The 21362-nt window shown below is 57.0% G+C and overlaps 3 protein-coding genes across 7 annotated transcripts; 1 reads left to right on the top strand and 2 right to left on the bottom strand.

Annotated features, from left to right (window-relative positions):
* Nucleotides 1–1297: 1297 nt before the first annotated feature.
* LOC102095362 (protein PML) lies at nt 1298–5669 on the bottom strand. Its single transcript, XM_065077085.1, has 4 exons — nt 5451–5669; nt 4353–4831; nt 2999–3576; nt 1298–2111 (listed from the first exon to the last, which is right to left on the bottom strand). Exons 1-4 carry the CDS (start codon nt 5475–5477, stop codon nt 1408–1410), a joined length of 1788 nt encoding a protein of 595 aa, XP_064933157.1. The 5' UTR covers nt 5478–5669; the 3' UTR covers nt 1298–1407.
* Nucleotides 5670–6400: 731 nt separating this feature from the next.
* Nucleotides 6401–11096, bottom strand: STOML1 (stomatin like 1). Of its 2 annotated transcripts, none has more exons than XM_021280273.2 (7): nt 10875–11096; nt 10574–10680; nt 10302–10451; nt 9646–9849; nt 8977–9205; nt 8137–8349; nt 6401–7392 (listed from the first exon to the last, which is right to left on the bottom strand). In XM_021280273.2, exons 1-7 carry the CDS (start codon nt 11032–11034, stop codon nt 7190–7192), a joined length of 1266 nt encoding a protein of 421 aa, XP_021135948.2. In that variant the 5' UTR covers nt 11035–11096; the 3' UTR covers nt 6401–7189. The 2 variants fall into 2 exon arrangements, with proteins under 2 accessions (XP_021135948.2, XP_021135949.2); XM_021280274.2 differs by having other exon boundaries at nt 8137–8346.
* Nucleotides 11097–11365: 269 nt separating this feature from the next.
* LOC102095797 (protein PML) lies at nt 11366–19671 on the top strand. Of its 4 annotated transcripts, none has more exons than XM_065077074.1 (10): nt 11366–11505; nt 12415–12511; nt 13267–13834; nt 14223–14800; nt 15157–15209; nt 15665–15748; nt 15838–16054; nt 16684–16730; nt 18519–18675; nt 18769–19671. In XM_065077074.1, the coding sequence occupies exons 2-10, from the start codon at nt 12460–12462 to the stop codon at nt 19341–19343; spliced, it is 2331 nt and encodes a 776-aa protein (XP_064933146.1). In that variant the 5' UTR covers nt 11366–11505; nt 12415–12459; the 3' UTR covers nt 19344–19671. The 4 variants fall into 4 exon arrangements, with proteins under 4 accessions (XP_064933146.1, XP_064933144.1, XP_064933143.1 ...); XM_065077072.1 differs by lacking the exon at nt 11366–11505 and adding an exon at nt 11517–11647 and having other exon boundaries at nt 12392–12511; nt 15868–16054; XM_065077071.1 differs by lacking the exon at nt 11366–11505 and adding an exon at nt 11517–11647 and having other exon boundaries at nt 12392–12511.
* The last annotated feature ends 1691 nt before the right edge of the window (nt 19672–21362 follow it).

The following is a 21362-nucleotide window of genomic DNA, read 5'->3' as shown; positions in this document are numbered from 1 at the left end:
CCACCATCATTGTATTCAACGTTCGCCCTCACCTGTGATGTCAGGACACCCGCATTTTGGACTTTCATCCTCTTTGCAGGGTTGGAGGTGGAGAACGAAGTGTGCAAAGAGGAGCCCAGTGAGAGTGGCCCTGTGTGGTCAGAGATGGAGGTGTCCTTTGCCACCAAACAAGCCTGACTGCGTGGGTTTGTCCTTGCCCAAAGCAAGAACCCTGCTTGCCCAGATTGTTTCTGCTGCTCTGGGGTCACCTCATGAAGCCCCTGGTTCTTCTGAGCTGTGACAACTCAAAACACCTTGGGAAAATTTTCTGCTTTGCTTAAGGGCTGCAAAGGAGAAGATGGACCGTCTCCTTCCCAAGCTAGGGCAATAAATCATCTGTCTTCTTGCTCCAGCCCTGGACCTGTTCACACCAGGTTCTGAAGGGCTTCCAAGCCCTTCTGGTTCCAGGCTGGGATTCCTGGGGACATGCTCTGCAGAGGGGACAGCCTGAAGGTCCGCAGCCCCAGTGCTGTGACGGCTGTTTTGTCCCAGGCAAAAGCAGGCAGCTCTAAAGCTAGACAAGTCCTGTGTGCACCATGCGACTGGAAATCAGAAAGGAGCTTCAGCCTCTAATCTGAGTGGGGCTCTGCCCTTGTGGTGGGAGATGTGTTTGGGGGCCCCAAATCCACCTCTCCTCTTCCGAAAGAGAACTTGGTAAGCAGCAACTAAACGCCAGAGTTCAAGGAACATGTTAAGTGCTGAGGGTAGCCCCAAATTCCATCTGGGTAAACCCACAAGGCAAAAAACGCAGAGCAAAGCAAAGCTAAGTCTCATGTGGTCGGAGTTTTCCATGGCTAGAGCTGGGGGAGCTTCTGCAAGAATAAAAACACAGTGAGCCGAGAGGAGGACAAGCAGCGCTGGGGACATCTGAGAGCAGCAAGAAGACTCTGCAGAAGGTGTAGGTGGCTCTGGAGGCACATCCTCAGAGGGTCACCTCTTGCAGATGCTACCAAAGGCCAAAATCCAGCTGTGAGCTTGCAGGCTGGGCTGGAGAGGTGCCTGCTCTGCCTAGCCCCCTGCCAGCTTGTTCCCCCATCCTCACACTAAAACCTTTCCTCCTGGTCTCCTGGATGGGTTTGCTGCCCTCCCACCCATCCCAGACCCATAAACCAGGACCTCACATGTGCTGGGAAGGAAAGAAGAAAGAAAATTAGAAGAATCATGCCATTCTCGAGCAAGTTATTGTCAGGCAGTGACAAGGGCTTGTTAATGAGGGGGGAGGATACCTTCCCAAACCCAGCAAAAGACCGAGGCACTGTTCATCCCAAGAGGATTTATTGGCATGACAAGGTGGGATGGAGAACCTAGTCTCCGCAGGGACCTTTAAAGAGTTTTCCAAGCAGCTGCAGTCCATGGCAAAAGTTCTGGTCACTTCTTCCTCCGCTTCTGAAGCCTGACGCTGGGCTTCCCACCACGCTTGCTCCTGCTGGGGTGCCTCGATTTGGGACATTCGCCCTCAGAGCCTGGACTGGGGGTCTCTGAGCGTGCTGGGCTGGTGGCCGGGGGGGGTCTGCTGGGACCAGGGGTTGCAGCAGCTGCTGGGACCAGCGGTTCGTGCCTCTGCACGGTGCTGGGAGGGACGAGCTCCAGCAATGTCCAGTCCACGTCTGCAGTGGGGACGTCCACTGGGGTGGCCACAGGCTGCAGCAAGGGTCGCAGGGCAGAGACGATGGTGGCCAGGGAGCGGGACAGGGCCTGGATCTCCCAGGTCACGGACACCAGATGCCTGTTTGCCCTTTGCTGAGCTTGCAGGAGTCGATTGCCCATCTTCAGGAACTTGTCTACTTGCTGGATGTTGGACCTGGCCCAGCCACTGAAATCTTCCTGCAGGGAGGCCACAGAGTCCTGGAGGCTCCTTGGAGGAGGCACAGTGTCTCCATGGTCTTCCTCTGCTTCTTCATCCCTCTGCATCAGAAGGGCTGGAAGTGTGGGTTGGGTGCAGGACATGTCCCCTCCCTGGTCTGGACACTGGTGGTGACCTCTGTTCAGCTGGCACAGCTCCCTGGGAGGCTCCAGGTCAAGGATGAGAGTGTTGTCATCTTTGGAAGAGATCCCTGTCAAGGGGAGGAGGGCTGAAGGGAGCAGAAGGGGAGAATCAGGACCCATGAATTCAACCTGGGGAACTCCGTGGTAGAAACTCATGGAGGGTCGTGATCATAGTCCAGGTCTGTATGGACCAGCAGCAGAGGGATGGAGCAGAAAACCCCACAAAGTCCTTTTTTCCTGTTGCTTTTTCCCCCCCTATTTGCTGGAAGGATGCTACTGCCTTCTGACCGAGCCTGGATCCACCAGCACACATCCCTTCACCATGCCCCAGCCACCTGCATGTCCACCACAAGAGTTGGGGAAAGACTTGGGCAAACTCAGCAGTGGTTGTGGACCGCTGTCAGGGAGTGCTCCCAGGAAACATTTTGCCTTCCTGGTTGGATGCACCATCCTGAGACAGTAATCCACAATCCAAAAGGGGAATTGCCCCGGATGATGTGGACAGACGAACTGGCTGGAGATCTGAGAGGGACACTAAGGCCTGGAGGATGGGTATGACCCCTGAGGGACCCACAGGGGTCACTAGCACGTTTTTGAGAGAGGACATGGAGTTCATCCAACCCTTCCAACGCCTGCAAGACCCCACTCCGCACACCTCGTCTCCAGGTGCCACTCACCTCCCTTGTCCTTCAACCCAGGGCTCCATCCCAGGTGCTTCACCACGTTCCCTCCCAGTACAACTGCATTCGGGGGACTGCTGTACTCCATAAGGACAAGATACAAGCGTTGCTCTGGAAGTGATGGATGCAAGAACTGCATCCCATCCCTGGGGGTGGTTGCGGTGTTCCCACCGCATGAGCAAAAGAAGGAGGCATCGAAACCCATGGAGACTATGGCCTGGTCAGGGATTATAACCTTCAATTTTGCTTTTGGTCCCTGCCTCCCCGGCCCGCCTGGCCAGCCGCCTCCTCACCTGGGTGCCCCGTGACACGCTCCACCAGCGCCTGCAGCCTGGCCCTGCACTCGCTCAGATCCCGCGGCTGCTCTCGCTCCCCAGTTGCCGGCGGCTGCAGCCGCTGCAGCTCCTGCAGCGAGTCCCTGATGAAGGGCTGCATGTCCATCACCTCCTGCTCCGTGGCGTAGAGGTTCATCTTCTCCACCAGCCGCTCGGCCGCCTCCATCCGCCGCAGCGTCCCCTCCATGCGCTGCAGCTCCCCAGCCAGCTCCCGCCGGCCCCGCTCCTGCTGCGCCTCCACCAGCCCCAGCAGCTCCTCTTCCTCGCGCCGCAGCAGCTGCACCAGCTGCTCCACGCGCTGCTGGATCAACTCCCGCATCTCCCGCCACATCTCCTCCAGCTGGGCGGCCTTGTCCCGCAGCACCGCCTGGGTGGCCTGGAAGCGGTTCCTCTTCTGCTCGATCTCCTGGGCGATGGTGCTGAGCTCCCGCTGCCGGCGCTGGGTCTCGCGGTGGATGTCGCAGAATGGGGCGTGCTGGCTGTCCAGCAGCGCGCACGAGCAGCACAGGGGCTTGCGGCACGTCGTGCAGTAGATGCTGGGAGGTCAAGCACAACAGAGCAGTAATTTAGACCATGCACTTTGCAGTTTCTGTGGTCTGGGTTTGGCTGGCACAGAGTTTAGTTTCACAGGGAGCTGGGAGGGCTGAGGCTGAACCACAACAATTTGTCCAATCGCAAATTCATTTATTTGTCAAATTTAAGTCACCACCAAGTTTGGGCCAGGCATTTGGTTTTCTACTCTCCCAACTGCAAAAGAATACATTGGTGTACTCTCTCCACAGGGTTTCTACTCCTCTGCTGGGCTGGCTGAAGTCACTGCAGTGACTGTGCAAGTGTTAAGGTAGACATTCATCCATGCACTAGAGAAGAAGTGAGCTCCCTGCCCTTCCAGGAGCACTTATCAGGGTTATGTACAAGAATATAAGACCAAAGAGTATCTCATCTCCATTGCCAAAGGCAAGACTATAAAGAGTGAGGGGTGAAGATTGTCATCCACCCCTCATGTAAGTCCTGGTAGCCTTGCCAAGTGGTGGGCTACTTCACGCCTCCTTACTGAAACAAGGAGCACCCCACACACTCCTCTCCCTCCGTCTACCTTGTCCCCACTCTCCCATCGTCATCTCGAACCCAGGTTCATCCGAATTCTCCCTCCATGCCCATCAGTCACTACTTCCCACCCATCTTCTCCATGACATGGTGACAATCAGGGCAGCAGAGGGACAGGGACACTTTGCTCAGTCCCATCATGGACTCGCTTAAAGAGATTTGTGACAGAAACCACCCAGGTAGGGACAGACCTCCTCACACCTACCTTACAGGCTGGTTCTTGTGGGCCGGGTTGGAGCAGAAGAAGTTCCCTGTCCTCCTGGTGCCCTCGAGGAAGTCCTTAGCAGACCCTGCCCTGATGTCCGCCACTTTCTTGACTTCATGGTTCTCCTTCCTCAGGTAGCGCTGGTGGGCTTCACAGCACCTGGTGCAGAGGAACTCCTCGCATTCAGAGCACCAGAACTCGCTGGCTTCCTTGCAGTTGTTGCAGCACAAGTCAACTCCATCGACGATCTTCTTGTAGATGCTGAGCCTGGCCTGCAGGTTGGTGAAGAGCAGGTTGTCCATGTTGGGGATGCCACTGGCCTGTGGGATGGGCGTCCGGCACACGGGGCACTGCCCCATGGCCTTGTTCTTGCTCAGGCAATTGAGGCACAAGGTGTGAAGGCAGGTGAGGAGCTTGAGATTGGGTGATGCCTGCTGGCAGCCCTCGCAAAGGATGAACTTGAAGTCGTCTACTGGGAGCTTGGGGAGGGAGAGAAAATGAAAGAGGCATGAGCGCTGGGGTGTGTCTTTAAGAGCTTCTGAGCATCCTGGGCAGGGGAGAGGTGACTTTCAAACCCTACTTGGAGCAACCAGTGAACAACCCGTTCCCACCAGTGATGCCCAGTCTAGAGATGGCCTGTGCACGGCAGTAAGGTTGGATGGACCCTGGGGAGCACTTCCCCTCCCTCTGTCAAAGAAAAAAACAGGATGGCCCCTCTGGCTATGGGGCTGAGGGGGCTGTAGGGGGGCAGCACAGAGGATGGGGCATCGAGGAGGCATCTAAAGACCCCTGATGACACCCTGACAGGTTGGGGACCACCCCCCCTCCCCTCTGCCTCCCTCTGCCGGTCCCTCGTGCTTCCTGCCTCCCTCCTTCCCACATCTGGGGGCTGGATTGGGGACCAGCCCCTCACCAAACTGGGGAGAGGGCGGGGAACCCCCCAAACTCTTATCCCCACCACTCCACATCCCTCCGAGCCACGACTCGGGGCCAAGGGACTCCCTGGTGGCCCGGACCCGCCACCCCGAGCCCCCCCGCACTCTCGAAGCCCACCGCCTGCATCCCACCCCATCCATCCCCGGACCAGCCGCCGCTCACCGGGGTGCCGGGGCTGGAGGCGGCCATAGTGGGACGGGCTGGGCGGGCAGCCCCTCCCGCCTGCGCTGCCCGACTCCGCTGTCTGCACTTTCGGTTTCTTCTGCGCTGGAAACGTTACAAACTCCTCCTTCGGCCCGGAAAGCCCTTCCCAGCCGGCTCTGCCCTTCTTGGCCACCCAGCACGGGAAAAAAAACGCAGGAGACCCCAAGATCCGACCCTCACCGCCCCCCACCCCCCCCCCCCAAAAAAAAGGCGTTTTTCCCAAGGAGTTTCATCCCCCTGGGGTCTCGGCTTCTACCACCACCCTGTCCCCCTGCACCTCGAGGCTGTGAGAGGGCTCAGGGACTGTTCCCCTGCTCCTTGCAGAGGTTTGTCACATCCCTCTTTGTCCTGGGAGAGCTGTATCCTGGCTGCCTTTTGCCCCTTCCTGCAGAGCATTGGTGCCCCCGAGCCATCTGCACCGTGGGGACCACCACGAATAGGGGGGCACCATAAATGGGGGACCATCACGAATTGGAGGCCTCCAGGAGCACTTGAGGTTCACCTAACCTGGCACTCCAAAGGGAGTGGGTATGTTGGAACACTACTGTCACCTCCCCTTCGGGCCTGTAGGATCTCCAAAGCTTGGTCCAAGCTCGTGCCACAGGCCAGAAAGACCAGTTATGCTTGTCCCACTGGTCTAGTAAAATGTCCTGGGTACTGGTAAAGCTGCTTGGAGCTCTAAGACATTTTAACCCCTGGGGTGCTGTTTGGGGGCTGAGCATCTCTGGAGAGGCCATGCCACCATGGCAGGACTTCACATGTTCATCGTGACCATCAACACCACATCCCATTCCTCAGCCAGCATGTGGCCTCTTTGTGTAACACCCTGAGGACCATCGGGGAAACTGAGGCACTGAGGGCTGCAGTCCCATCTGCCTGCAGAAGTCATCAGCCCATCACTGCCCAAGCATGAGGCTGCAGACCAGGTTTATTGTCCATCGAGAGTTGATAGAAAGGAAGCTTACAAAATAAATAAATATCTATATATGCCTATATACAGTCCACACGCTTCTGCAGACAGACCTCAAAGCACGCATGCAAAAAAGCGCTTTGAAGCACAAATTAGCACAATCATTTATGACAAACCACTATGTCAGCTCAGGTACCTCCAGGCAGGTCATTCCCGAATTGTCACCTCTGCTTCTTCCCCATAAATCCCCGTATCCCATTAGCAGTCGCATACTGGACACCAACTCCAGCCCGCTGGTGGCAACCCAGCCTGGTCCAGCCAGCCATTGTACCCTGTTTCAGATGCCCACCCCACCCCATGACTCCTACCTTTGGCCGCAATGTCCCCAGGCTCTTCCCAGTCCCATCTGCTCAGCTCATGCCCCATCCAGTCTAAAGTGATTGGCCATGCAGCCCATCATGGGGATAGCAGGACACTGTCTGTAACCTGCTGGCATACTGGCCGAGGGACCTGAAAGCAAACTGGTACATACTGGGGTGCCAACTGGTTCCCACACTGTAACCTTGTAGACAAAGGATGAGCGCTAAAGCCAAGGACAAGGTCAAGCAATGGAGCTCAGCCTCAGTTTCCCTGCTCAGGTCTTCACTCAGTTCCTGCAGCCTTCATGGGGAGAGCAGCAGGGGCTCCAACAGGGCAAAACCCCCACCAGGCAGCACCCCTATATGTCCCCAGCTTTTCACACGCCTACAGAGACACATGCACACAGAGACACACCCACATGCATGCTCTATCTACGTTGCTTCATGGCCTTGAGGAGCTCCTCCAGCTTCAGGGCAAGGTGCAGGTCACCCTTCACCTGCAGCCTCCCGCTCATGTAGGCACTCAAGGGACGCAGGTCACCCACCAAGAGGTCCTGCAGGTCTTTCTCTGTCACCTCCAGGATGACGTCGGGGCTGCTCTCGGGTACTCCACGGCCAGCCCGCCCACTGCCTGTAGGACACGATGGGTGGGAGAGGGAGAAACAACAGGCTTCAGAATCCAGCCTTTTCTGCTGGTGCTTCCCCTCACCGGTTCAGGAGGTTTGAGTTGGGCCAGATGACAGACAAGGGCCTGCCATGGGGATTTTGGAGTCCTCACTCCTTATGGAGATAAAATTTCTCTCGTGTAGTTCCACCAATGTCCTGGTACAGTGGTCCACCTCCAAGCCCTGTCCTACTTTTGCCTACTTTCTTCTAGCTACTAGGAAGAAAATTAACTCTATCCCAGCCAAAACAAGCACACATGGCCACCAGGAAAACTACCAGCACCCATGTAGGAATGGATGAGGGTGCTGGGAGGACATCTTCCAGCATGGCAGCGGCCCATAGTGCTGCCTGTGTATGTCTCTCTGTCACTACCCCCTTGAGCTGGTGGCCAACAAACCCTGAGGTCTCTGAGCCGTCCCCCTTGGCCAACAACAAGGAGACCTGGCTGACATTTTTTCTATCAATACTCTCTTTTTGAAGGAAAATTCATGGTTTTGATCCCAAATAAATCATATTTTGGACTTCCGGGGAGCATGGACTCAAAGCCACGACTGCCAAACTGTAGTGCTCAGTTGATAGACCTTGGGGTGCCTTTCATGGAGCTACCAAAGTGGCTTGGTTTGGAACCCCTTCCCGCCCAGCTTGGTGGGGTGCACAGCATGCAAAGAGGACACGGGTGCAAAATATAACAACCCCAAAGAGCAGTGACCTGAGGAGAGGTCTATGAAGTAGGTGCTCCGGGCGCCGCTGGGCAAGAGGATGTCCACCTGATAGGATGCTCCCACCTGGCTGACCAGGGCCTCACAGAGGACGGGCTCCACTGCTGAGAGCAGCTCATCCGTGCTGGGCTTCCTCCGGGTGCTGCCAATGGGGAGGGCAGCAGTGGGAGGCTCCACTTCGTTCACCGTCTCCACGCTGTCTGCTGGGAACAATGGGACAAAAGCAGGTTGAAGGGACACCTTTGGGTGGTGAATTTTGCTGGTCTGCATGGACCCACCAGAAAAGGTCTCCAGAGCAGAGAAACCCACTTATCCAGCAAGTTTCCAGCTAAGCAAGAAGAGGACAACACAGTTTGGCCAGTTCATACTGCCTGCTCCTCTCTCTGCCATGGGTTACTCTTCCCTTGCTACCAGGGGGTAGCAAATTATCCCTGAAAGAAACAGCAGGAAAAAAATTGTGCAGGGTTTCTGGAAAAAAAATCCATGTTGCCCTCAGCTGTGACTCTCTCAGCAAGCTCAGCCTTGGGTTTGCCTGTTGGAAATGCTGAGATCTGAGTTGGGCTTGACTCCAGACTCCTGCAGGTCTGCTCCTGCCCTCCCCAGTCCCTCCTCCAACATCTTCTGGAAAGGTTGTGTTGTGCCACGTGCTGTATGGAGCTGTGCCCAAAGTCATCCTCTCTCCTCCCCGCTACCAGCCTATTTATGCCATGCTCATGGGAGCGTGATATCTCCCAGACTTTGGCTCCTCTGTTAAACAGCCAATGGACACAAAGGTCATTGGGCAGGAGGGACATCCCCCAGGAGAGAAGCGGTGGCCCCATGTTGCTTACCTGCCTCCGGAGCACTGGTCCTGCTGCCCGCCAGAGCCAGGGTGTTGCTGAAGAAATGGGCAGCCAGCTGCTGAATGGTGCCATCCAGCCCCTCTAGCCCAGGCACAGGTGGCACGGTGGCCAAAGAGCCCAGTGGGTTCTCCTGGGGTGGCTGCAGCACAGCCTCCATGCTCAGCTCCACCCGGTCCACCTCCAAGCCCCAGGACTTGGTCATGTCATTAATCTCCAGCTGCAGAGATGAGAAGGAAGTGAGAAGTGTTGGCAGCCCAGGCAGAGCTGGGTATGGCCATGGAGACCACCCACTGTAGCACCCCCAACCACGGGCCTCCCATAGTTTATACTTCAGCCACCCACTAGCTTTAGATGTGGGGTGTTGGACCAGACTCAATAGTGGAGATATGGAGATGACATTTAACTCTGTCCACAACACATGGGCTTTTCTATGTGGTCAAAGCCCTTAGAAATAAGCCACAGAGCTCCAGAGATCCACAGGCTGGAAGTATCTGCTCCCCACTAATCACCACATTTTCCCAACTCCCTTCCTTGGCCAGACCCATGGTCAGATGGACATTCAACAGCTCCATCTTTCCCTTACTGTTACTTCCACATCAAGAGTTGAAGAGTTAGGGGGACTTGGGGGGCTCTGCACAGAGCTGGGATGGTCCTCACCAGCAGCTGCTCCCCAATCCTCAGCTTCTCCGCCTGGATCTCACGGAGGCTCTTCTTCATCAAGGTCTTGGTCATAGCATTCTGTGCTGTCATCCGTGTGGCCGCGATGAGGTCCTTCACCATCATGACAGACAGCACGGGGTCCCACACCCGAAACTGGACATCAGCACCCATGGAGAAGACCGCCCCATCCTTGGAGGTCAGCTGGGACAGAGGGAGTCAGGATCTCCACCCCTTTCCACCCCATGGCCTGACCCTTGTGTGTAGAGCCTAGGAGCAGAATCTTTCCCAGCTCTAGAGCTCTTAATTAAGAGGGTTATTAGAAACAAAAACTAACCCAAATATTTAAGTCTGGTCTAGCCTGAATGACAAGGCCAGTTTCCAGCAGGGGGATGTTATTGAAAGACATCTGGGAAGGACAGGGACTGATGTTTTGAGATGTCTCCAGCCAGGAGCACACATTAAGTGTGCAAAGTCAAGGGGAGCTTTGCAGCCATAGTAGGTGAGGACTCTGGCCTCACAGCACCAGCCACAATCCCCCTCACCTCCCCATGATGGTGGAGAAACGGAAAGTTGGGTCCACACATGGCACCAAGGGTCAGACCACCCCAAAATCCACCTGCTCGGGGTATTTTAGAGATGTCTCTCCAGCTCACCTTGCAAGGGGGCACATTGAAGGCCCTGGTCCTCAGGTCCACCCGCTGGCAGTGATCGATGAAGGGCAGCAGCAGGACAACGCCAGGGCCCTGCGGCGCCCGGATGCGGCCAAGGCGGAAGATGATCAGCCGCTCGTAGGTGGGCACGATCTGGAATGTCAAATTTTAGACCAGGGTAGAAGAAAAACCCTGGGTCCTGCAGTGGCAGGGACAGCCGGGAATGGTCCCCCCCATGGTCATCATCCCACTCCTCACCTGCTTTCCTCCCTTACCTTCAAGGCAAACCATCCTGAAATGGGGAAGGTGACAACCATCAGCAAAAAGACCAAGGAGGTGATGATCCCATGGCAGATCCAGGACAGCCAACCCTGGGAGGAGCCTGCAGGGAGGGTGAAAGGGGGATATACCTTCTCCAAACCTCCCTGCCCTGCCTGGGAACTCTCATCAAAGCCTCTCCCCCCATGCACCCAGGGAAGTCACCAGCATGGGGGGGCACCCAGCCAGCGTGACACCCTACAGAGAAAGTGGTGACAGGGAGGGGCATGGTGATGCAACCCTAAGGTTGGGACTCACCTGAAGTATTCCCGGGTGGCCCCAGGGGATCTGGTTTGGATCCGAAGGAGAAGAAGCCCTTCTGAGCACCGGACAGCCCAATGCTGGACTGCTGGAAGCGGTCAAAGTCTCCCAAGGGAAGGGCTTGGTATCCCGACCGACTGAACATGGTGCTGGCCATCTCAGAGCCCTCTAAGCCCAGCTGCCCGCTGCCATCGCGGCCAGCCCTGTGACCAGTGTGGCTTCTGCCTGTCCCTGACCCGATCCAATGTCCCTGTGACCAGGGAGATGCTGGAGAAGAGCTGGCAAACCCTGCTGTTATCACAGAGAATGCTTGCTAGAAGAAATCAATCCTTCGGGGGGAGTTTCCTTGCCGGGGTCTCACCCCGGCTGGGGGGTCTGGGGGTTTCACATCCTGCTGGTGATGCTAGGAGCAGGAGCGAAGCTGGGAGACAAAAGCCACAGACTCACAGCCGTCCCCCGCTTTGAATCCCCTTGGAGCTGGGGGATAACCGCAGGGTGTCCCTGTTGCTGTGGGGACCGGAGGCCGCGGTGAGGATGCCGTGGTGGGGAAGGAGGGAGATGCTGGAGCTTCCTGGTCTGCTTGTCATGTGGCTGCTGACGGCACAGGGACGAGGCGGCTCATGGCTGGGTGAGTTTTTTTCCGGAGAGGCCCTGCCCAGGAACTGCTCCGGCAGCCATGGGGAGGTCAGGGTCCTCCATCGCATGCTCACCTTGGAGGGCTCCGGAGGGTACCCCAGCCCTACAGGGAAGCGGGAGAGGTATTTTTTCCAGTAAGTCCTGCTCTGGCGTGACCTTCTTGCCATGCCAAAGCCCGCCCCCCCCATCTTGTCTCCATGCAAAGGGTAGTGGAGACAAAAAGCAGCCCGGCGCAGCGCTGCTAAGGACTAGGGGGTGGCAAAAGGGCAGGTTTAAACCCCGCCTTGGCTGAAGCAAGGGCCTGAGACACTGTCCCAGACACAGCAGCAGCTGTCCCTTTGCAGCTGAGCCAGCACCCAGACATGCACCCCAGCAGGGATCAGGGGTCCTAGCTAGTGGCTGAAGCAGAGCTTTGCCATCTGAGCTCAACTGAGTGCCAGCATTCCCCTGGGTGCCAGCATCCCCCCGGTGCCTGCATCCCCATCTGGTACCAGCATCCCCCTTGGTGTCTGCATCTTCATCCTGGTACCAGCATCTCCCTTGGTGTCTGCATCCTCACCCTGGTACCAGAATCCCCCCGGTGCCTGCATCCCCATCCGAGTACCAGCATCCCCTCTGGGGTCCTCATCCTCACCCTGGTACCAGCGTCTCCCCGGTGCCTGCATCCCCATCTTGGTACCAGCATCCCCCCGGTGTCTGCATCCTCACCCTGGTACCAGTACCCCTTAGTGCCTGCATTCCCCAATGCCACCGGCAGACCAGGGCAAGGGGAGGACAGGAGCGGGCAGGTAGGAGGGCACCACCCGGCCCCTCCCCGGTACGGCGCACCGGTCTCTCCCGGGGAAGCCCCGCTGCCTTCCCCGCCTTCTTCCCGCCAGCTCCTCCTCCTCCTCCTCCCCAGCCGGACCGGGAAACCGAAAGTACACTGCTCGGCCCAGTCTGTGGAATGGCCGCCAGTCCCACCGCCCCCCGGCCGCCCACCTCCGGCCCCCCAGCAGGTAAGGGGGGGTCTTCGTTTTGCTGGAGGGGGACAAGGGAGGGGATGGGGGGATAAAGCCTCGCCCAGGGTCCCCCGTCAAAGGGAACGGTGGGGATTGCCTGCTTGGGTGACGAGCATTGTATTTTCAGGTGCAAAATCATTCCGGGAGAGGGGTGGGAGGTGGTAACGGGACTCTCTGCTTTATTCGGGGGGCTCCTGCCTGCGCTGCCAGGCTGGGGGAGGCACAGGGGGGCGAGGGGTGGGAGACACGTTTGTGGCCAGCACTGGTGCCAGCATTCTGGGGCTGCCCGGGAGGTTTTGCAAGAACTAAGGGGGACACACCATCCCCAGGGCCCCCCACTTCTCTCCCCTGCTTTTCCTTCTCACAGGGCGAGAAGGATTAGTGGCAGCAAAGTGAAAGAAAAAGTCATTTGTAGCCTTGGCTTCCTCCTTTCCCCCCAGTTTTGAAATGCAGAAGGGAAAGAGGCTGAGGAGCGGGGAGGAGAACCCCCAAGGGTCCCACACTGAGGGCAAGGGGGAGCACAACCCTTTGCACCCCACAGGATCTCCCCTGGGGGAGCACCCTTCACCTTGCTGAGGTGCTGCCACCCACTCGCCCTCAGCAGGAGGGATAGAGAGGAGCTGCTCACCCACTTTGGGGCTCCCTTATCCCTTAACCAGTGGGGTGGGCTGCCCATGGGTGGCCCCCACAGGTGGGACTGAACGTCCCGTCCCCCTCCATCTCACGGGGTCTTTTCCCCACATCCCACCTAGACGGAGACAGTGCCGCTGCCCCCATGGAGGCAGGACCCCAGCTGAGTACCCCCCGGTGCTCCCCTCCATCCCACCCTCCCGCGGTGGAAGATGACTTCAAGTTCATCCTTTGCGAGCGCTGCCAGCAGGCATCACCCAACCTCAAGCTCCTCACCTGCCTTCACACCTTGTGCCTCGGTTGCCTGAGCGAGAACAAGCCCATCGGGCAGTGCCCCGTGTGCCGGACGCCCATCCCACAGGCCAGTGGCATTCCCGACATGGACAACCTGCTCTTCACCAACCTGCAGGCCAGGCTCAGCATCTACAAGAAGATTGTGGACAGCGGTGGTGCGAGCTGCAGCCGGTGCCGGGGTGAAGCGGCGGCTGTGTGGTGCCCTGAGTGCGAGGAGTTCCTTTGCGCCAAGTGCTTCGAGGACCATCAGTGGTTCTTTAAGAAGAGGAACCATGAGGCCAGGAAGGTGGAGGATCTTCGTGCTGAGTCACCTCATCAGTTCCTGGAAGACACCAGGAAGTCCTGCAACCTCTTTTGTGCCAATCCCGGTCATACTGGCCAGGATCACATCTCCAGGTGAGAGCGGTGCCTTGTCCCCGGGTCCCATCCTGCACCATGGGCTTTGGGGCTGCTGCTCCAGGACCAGCCCCCAGGGCTAAGGGGGTTTCATCACCTGCCTTTGGAGAGGGATGGCTGCAACCCCCATGAGACCCTGGGCAGGAGCAGGGTGCAATATGGGGCTGGCAGCTCCCTGGGAGGGGGGAGGGGAGCAAAGGTGGGTTGAACATCCAGCTTTGTGCCCACATCTGCTGCTGGTGAGGTGAGGCAAAGCCCTTTTGTGCCCCGTGCTTCAGTTTCCCTTCTCATTAAACCCCACAGTCACCCTGTGGGGAGAGGGAGTCACACTGCGCGTGGTGGAAATGCTTACCTACCAGTTTTGAAGGATGTTCCCGTTTCCTCCCAGCATCTACTGCACCAAGTGCGAGAAGGTGCTGTGCTGCTCGTGTGCACTGCTGGACAGCCAGCACGCCCCATTCTGTGACATCCGCAGCGAGACCCAGCGCCGGCAGCAGGAGCTCAGCACCATTGCCCAGGAGCTTGAGCAGAAGAGGAGCCGCTTCCAGGCCACCCAGGCGGTGCTGCGAAACGAGGCCGCCCGGCTGGAGGAGACACAGCGGAAGATGCGGGAGTTGATCCAGCAGCGCGTGGAGCAGCTGGTGCAGCTGCTGCGGCGCGAGGAAGAGGAGCTGCTGGGGCTGGTGGAGGCGCAGCAGGAGCGGGGCCGGCGGGAGCTGGCCAGGGAGCTGCAGCACGTGGAGGGGACGCTGCGGCGGATGGAGGCGGCTGAGCGGCTGGTGGAGAAGATGAGCCTCTACGCCACGGAGCAGGAGGTGATGGACATGCAGCCCTTCATCAGGGACTCGCTGCAGGAGCTGCAGCGGCTGCAGCCGCCGGCAACCGGGGAGCGAGAGCAGCCGCGGGATCTGAGCGAGTGCAGGGCCAGGCTGCAGGCGCTGGTGGAGCGCGTCACGGGGCACCCAGGTAAGGACGTGGCCACAGGGATGGATCCAGCCGCCCCGGGGCCAGCGGGGACTTGGGCTAGCTCAGAAAGCCATCACCCGGCTCTGGGCTCTTATTTCCACCCATGGGGTCCAAGATTTGCCCCTTTGCTTATATGGCCAGAGCCCCGTTTCGGTCTTCTGGAGGGCTCTGGTGATGCTGATTTCTGGGTTCCCAAAGGCTCCAAAACCCCTTGGGCCATCCCAAACCAAAGGGTGGGAAAATGAATGGAAAACAAAACTGCCAGGCAGGTTTTTCCCAGCTGGGCTGTTCTCAGGGCTGGGTGGGATTTCCGGAGGCTCTGATTCAGGATTGAAGCTCTGTTCTCTCCATTGCAGCTAATAATTCCGAAGCCGTGCCCACGGTCGAGTTGACCCTGGAGAACGACCTGGTGAGATTTCCGTGTTTTGTCCCGGTGTGCTGCTGTGCAGGAGGGGCGCTTGTGTATCAGCCAAAATGTGGATCTGCTTTTCTTCTGACCTTTGCAAGCCTTTCCCAAGGGTCTGCCTTCCCCTCCCCAGCCCATCACTCCCTTTTCTTCATCAACAACAAACCCTCAGGAAGGTTTCTGCCTGGTCAGAGAAGACCCTGCCTTATAACGATCACTTTGCTCCTACCCCATCCCACTTCTCCAAGCCTGCTGCTTCATCCCTCATTTCTTCAGGGAAAACTGTGGCCTCTCCCAGCTGTAGCACTGTCAAACATCCAGAAGCCTTGAGCCCAGCCGAAAGGCCAGGCTGGGCCTCGGTTTCCCCCACGCTGAGGATGTTTCTCCCGCTCCCAGCTCTGCAGAGGGGTCGGTGGTCTCGAGGTTCATCCTAATACTGCTCTGCGCTCTCTCCACAGCAACCGGAGCCCGTCCAGCGCAACGGCCAGAGCATCTCACCCACCTTCACCACCACCAGCCTCAAGAAGAGGCAGATGAGCCCGGTAAGAACCTCCCTGGCCAGGCAGAAGCCTTTGGGGACCAGGAGGTGCCACTCCAGCCCCTTACATCCCCTGTGCTCTCCTCTCTCCAGTCTCCCCCCGTCACTGTTTGCTCCAAGCAGACGCTGCACTCTATGGAAAGGGGCAGCCAGTTCTCACCCAAGCTACTGAAGCTGGAATGTGACAACATGCCGGTCCCCAGCGATCCCAGTTCAAACCAGTGGGATGGCAGAAGTGGGCCCAGCACCTCCATGCTGAGAAAGATCTGCAACAGCATCCGTGCCACCAGCTGCCCCACAGATGATGCAGGTGGGGATCGGGAACGTGGCCCTCCTCGTTACCCTGTCTCTTGCCCCAGCCCTCATCTTTCGCAGCCTCTGGGCACCCCCAGGGACTCAGAGCCTTGGCCAAACCCACCCAGGTCAGAGAAGCAGAGGGTGGGAGTTGGTTCCAGGGGTTGAACACAAGAGCAATGCCGGGGGGTGGATGTGGATGTTCTGTCCAACTCCGTGTCCTGCCTCTGAGGCAGCCAAAAACCAAGCCTAGCGAAGAGCAGAGCAGCAGGGTAAGTGTGCAGAGACTCCTCTGCCGCCTGCTTCAGGAGCTCTGGATTTTCCTGCAGCAAAAAAACACTACAATTTTTAGCAGAAGACATTTTCTTCCCCAGACTCACCCAGCGTACCTTAGCGAGGGGTCCTGGGCTCAGCTCTGCAAACAGGAGGGAGGATGAAATGCATCTTCTGGGGAGGCTGGTACAGGGTCCTTGGGGGTGAAGCAGCAGTGGAGAGGTTGCCAGAGCACCCAAGGCCTGGTTGCTTCACAGTCCTGGTAGAAGCGTTTACTCTCTGCTGCAAAAATCCTGAGAGAAGGTCAGTCCTGCCGTGAGATTTCCAAATATCAGCCTTTGAAGCTTCAGCACTGTCCTCTTCTTTCCGCAGAAGACATCATCGTCTGCAGCTCAGAGGACAGCGAGGAGGACACGGCGGTGAGTGTCATGCCAGCCCTTCCTCCTTGCTGAGCCAGGCAGAAGAGGCTGCTGCACCCCAGCATCCCAGGGGTGCCTTTCCCTTCCCTCCAGCCTTTTCCTCGCTTCCCAGCATCAGCCAGAGACTTGCTTGCAGCTTCCTCTTCCCTATCCATTGCTCCCAAGAGCAAAAAAAGAGTTGTGGGGATAAAACATTTTCCCCACTCCCTCCTAGTGCAAAAAAATCCCAAGGCTGGGGCTTTTGTGGATGTTAGCAGCTTGGTGTGAGAAATCCCTGCATGAGGCAAGTGTCCTTCGGTATGATGTGGATTTAAGGGTGTAGCAAAGGCACAGACTGAAAAACAGAGGTCCCAGAGGTGTAAATGTCTCATGGATGGTCTGGTGCTGGGAACTGGGAAAGTGCAACTTTGGGAGCTCGGAAAAAATGGTTTAAGGCCTGGAAAAGCGGGGGGAAAATAGCAGCTGAGTGAGAAGAAAGGGCTGAGCAATGGGCTGAGGCAGCAGGATGCAGCCCAGGGAAGCTGCGGCCTTTGAGGGGTGGAGAGCAAGGGCTAGGGACCTGCCCGGAGGCTTGGACATCGAAAAGGAGATTTGGGGGCTGGGGAAGAGCCTTTTGGCGGTCACCTGGGGACTGTCACACTCTTCACACCAAGCTGAAGCCTCAAGAGCATCACCAGTGCCTGGCTCTGCTGGGATCCATCGCCCATGGCCACCACGGTGCTGTGGGCCTGTGTCGCTCCCCACAAATCCTCCCCATTTTCCCTCTCCGCTTAACCCTTCAATAAAACCTTCCTACATAGAAAACCAGTTTGCTCAGTGCTGCTTTGGGTAACAAGAGCATCTGCAATCACATTTTTGTCGCCAAGTTTGGTTCATCTAACTCCCTTCAGGCCAGCTGGGTCACTTGGGGCACTGCCAGGCAAGGAGGACATGGGGCACTGCCACCACCCCACCATCCTTCTCCGGTCCTTTTCCAGAGAGGGGAACCCCAAATGCCTTTCAAACACTTAAAATAAACCTGGCATTCAAGCAATCATACATCCCCAGAGCTGGGGTTTTACTCACGTGCCTGTAGACATGGGTCCAGCCATGTTTCCATCACTGCAAGTGACGATGACAAGGGAGGTGGATGCTCCATCACCGTAGCGTGCTCAGGGCAAGGGTGCAGGATTGTCGCTGGGGGAAAGAAAAAGGAAAATTAAGGTTAGACCCTCTTGAATGTATTGTTGTTCTACTCTCTTCCTGTTGGGACATGCTCAGGAATGTCCATCCCTGCTGAGGCTAGGCAGGGGATGGTTGGTGTGGCTGCTTGTGGAAGCTTTGGTGTGGCCCTTGGGAAGCATCACTGTAGGCACCGAATCTGCCAGGCCTCTGGCCACCAAACCTCCTCTTGGCCCAGTTGAGTTCCCTTTTCCTCTAGACACCAAGCAGAACTTTAAGTCTCGCGGTATCTCACCTGGTGAGGTTTCTCAGCTGCATCCCTATCCCTGCATGAGCTGCAGCCACAGGAGATGTGCAGGGAGGGACAGCAAGTCCCCAGACCTGCTTGGTGTGCCCAAATCCTGGTTTTGGGCCCTCAGTGGGGCTCCCCGTGGCCAGCCCTCTCCTGAGACACAACATGCACCCAACCCATCCCCAGCAGAGCTGGGACATCAGACTCTGTGGGTTTTGTGGCACTGCACACAACCGGGTCCTTGCCAATGGTGCACCCGAGGGTGCTCCTTGTGCCTTCCTAGCCAGATCCAAGCAGGCAGATGGGACTTGGTCCCCTTCTCCACTCTCTTGCAGGCCTCCAGCAAGCCCAAGGAGATCAAGAAGTCCTCCAGCCCCACATGGTCTGAGAGTGGCACCTCACCCCCCCACAGCCCTGGCCACACCAGCCCCTGGGACGACAGGTTGGAGCTGAGCACCTTGGTGTTCCTCAGCTTGAAGCTTGACCAGAAAAGTGAGCATTGATTTTCCTGGGCATAGGGAGGCTGGGTGGCAGAGAGGGTGACCCCCAAAATACTTACCCAGCCCCATCCTTTCCCCTCCGCAGCCCAGAGCATCATGGAGGTGGCGGCAGCCAACGGAGATCACACCTTCCAGGCACTGATTCAGACACCTGAGTCGGTACTGTCGCTGCTCTCCCAGGGTGTCCCTGTGGAGGTGGGGATGCAGCACCTCCTCTGGTATCTCTCCCCTCTCCCCAGGCCCATCCTCATCGTCTATAACTTCTGGGCACCGGAGCTGCCCGCTCTTTTTAAAGCCCTGGGTGCCACTGGCAGGAAAGTGGACTTCTGCCACGTGGTGGGCGGTTACGTGGATATGTTGTCCTTAATCAAGGAAAAACTGCCCCAGGCACCTTCCTACAGGCTGAAGGGCCTGCTGAGGAGGCACCTGCGGCAGCAGCTCCAAGAGGGCAGCGCGCTGGCCACAGCCAAGGCCTTGCAGCAGCTTTGGGAAGCCCTGGAGCTCCCTGCCCATGCCGATGCGGGGATGACGCTCACCCATTGCAACCTGGAGAGCTACACTATCCTTTGGCCCCTGGTGCAGGAGAAGCTGCTCCCCAGGAGGATGGCCAAGGTCCTGGCCCTCCGCAACCTCATCCTCTGGGAGGTTGAAGCGGTGTGAGTGCAACCATGGGGTGAACTGAGCTGGCCAGGTCCAGGTTAACCATGGGATGCTCACCAGGGATGCAGGGATAGTCACCAGGGATGCAGGGATGCTCACAGCAGCATCAAGGAGGATTTGTAGATCCTCTCCACTCCCAGCACGGGCTTTAAAAGGTTCGCACTGAAGGGTGGGTAAGAACAGTGTTTCTAGTTAGAGTGAGAACAGTGTAAAGTCATTGTTAAACCCTTTGTGCATATTGCTATGATTTACAGCAATGGGCGAGTAAAAGGATCAACAAAACTTCCATGGACAAATTATAGTCCATAATAAAGTTGTTTAGAATATATTAATTAGAATTCTGGCACTGGTTTAAAAATATTTTATTCTTAAATGTTCTGAAGTTGATGCTGAAAATTTCTCTCTCTTTGCCATCCCTTCCTGTGCTCAAACATTCTCAGTCGTCACAAACTGCACACATCACATGCATTTTTCTCACAATATCTCTTATAAAGACAATAACTCTGAAAAGAGAAGCTAACAGAACAGGAAGACCCATCAGACCTCCATTGTAATCCCCTTATTTCGGAACCTTTCTGACTCTGTTTAGCTTTCATTCCATATAATTTTTCATGATTTTTTTTTGGTTGTCATGTGCTCTTTATAGTGGGGTGCCATTTTAGCAGAGCTGTCCATCTATGGGAGCAGGAATCCCTGTCATAGACCTTCCAAGAACTTCACCCAGCCTGATATTATGAAGTTCTGTTGAAGAGATACAGATTTTTATTCTTTAGAAAGATTTGTTTTAATCTTCTTGTTTACTTGCTTCTCACGGTAATGCCTATCCTTCTCATGACTTTTCATGGTCCTGGGTCAGCTCTAGAGGGGAAGAAACAGCCCAATGAAATGAATATCTTTATAAAATAAATGACATGGTGCAGGGCAGAGTAATTTCTTGGAGCATCTCCACCCCTCCCTTTCCCAGCAATGCGGGCGGGGAGATACTGGGAGTTCTGTTCCCCTTCGCCCTCCCCTCCCCAACCCCCCGCAGCCTGGATGCGGCCCCCGGTGACATGCAGAGCTTGGTGTCGCTGTCCCAAGCCGGGACTGTGTGTGACAAGGCAGTGAGGGACATGTACCACCAGGTGTCCCCTTCGTACAGCCGGACACGGCTGGGCGGGCGGGGGCTGGGGCTCTCACACGAATACCCACTCGTGCACACGCGCACCCACTTGTACGCACTCACACCCACGCGTCTGACACACACACGCATCCCTGGAACCCACCGGTTGTCCCTCCTGTACCTGGGAGGTACTGTGACCATCACTGGGGCATCTGGGCTGCTGTATTGGGTGACAGAGTCAGGGTGGGGGGGTGAATGACCAGGTGGCTCAAAGTGGGTGGAGGTGGGCAGGAAAGGATCTTCTCACACAGAATCACAGAATGTATCCAGCACCCTACAGCAGCTTACACAGAGCGATCCCAGCGGAGCCCCGCGGTGGCACAGGCGGCTTGTCACCAAATTCAAGCAGTGCCACCTCACCCTGGGGATTCTCTAGGGGCCGACGCAGGGTTGTGTGTGCGGAGCAGCCTCTACAAGGGACACAGCCGGAGGAGAGCAGACCCCATCTGTCTGCTGTCACCAGCCTCATCAAAACCTTGTAAAACAATAGCGAAGTCAATGGGCTGCAGGAGCCAGATTAGCTGTTCCTGTGCCCTGAGCTGCCGTAAAGCTCAGTCACCCGGTGAGAAAAGAGTTTGGCGCTGTGGGGTGAGCAGAGCGGCAGCCAACAAGCTGGATGGGCTTGGTGGATGACGACAGGGCTGCTCTGGGGTGTCCCTGTGGGGCGAGGGCTCCCCAAACATCCCTCCAGCTCGTACAGCCCCACTCGGACCTCCCTCCCACCCACAGCCACCCCATGAAAATCCCCCTCCAAGCCAGAGGGGACAAGGAAGAATCAGAGGCTGATTTTTTTTTTTGAGCAATAAATAACTTTACTGAATTAAGCGAATCTCCTGAAGTGATATATAATATGCTGG

The sequence above is a fragment of the Columba livia genome, chromosome 11 (assembly GCF_036013475.1).
Source record: "Columba livia isolate bColLiv1 breed racing homer chromosome 11, bColLiv1.pat.W.v2, whole genome shotgun sequence".
Taxonomy (NCBI): Eukaryota; Metazoa; Chordata; class Aves; order Columbiformes; family Columbidae; genus Columba; species Columba livia.
This window is presented reverse-complemented; position numbering and strand designations above follow the sequence as displayed.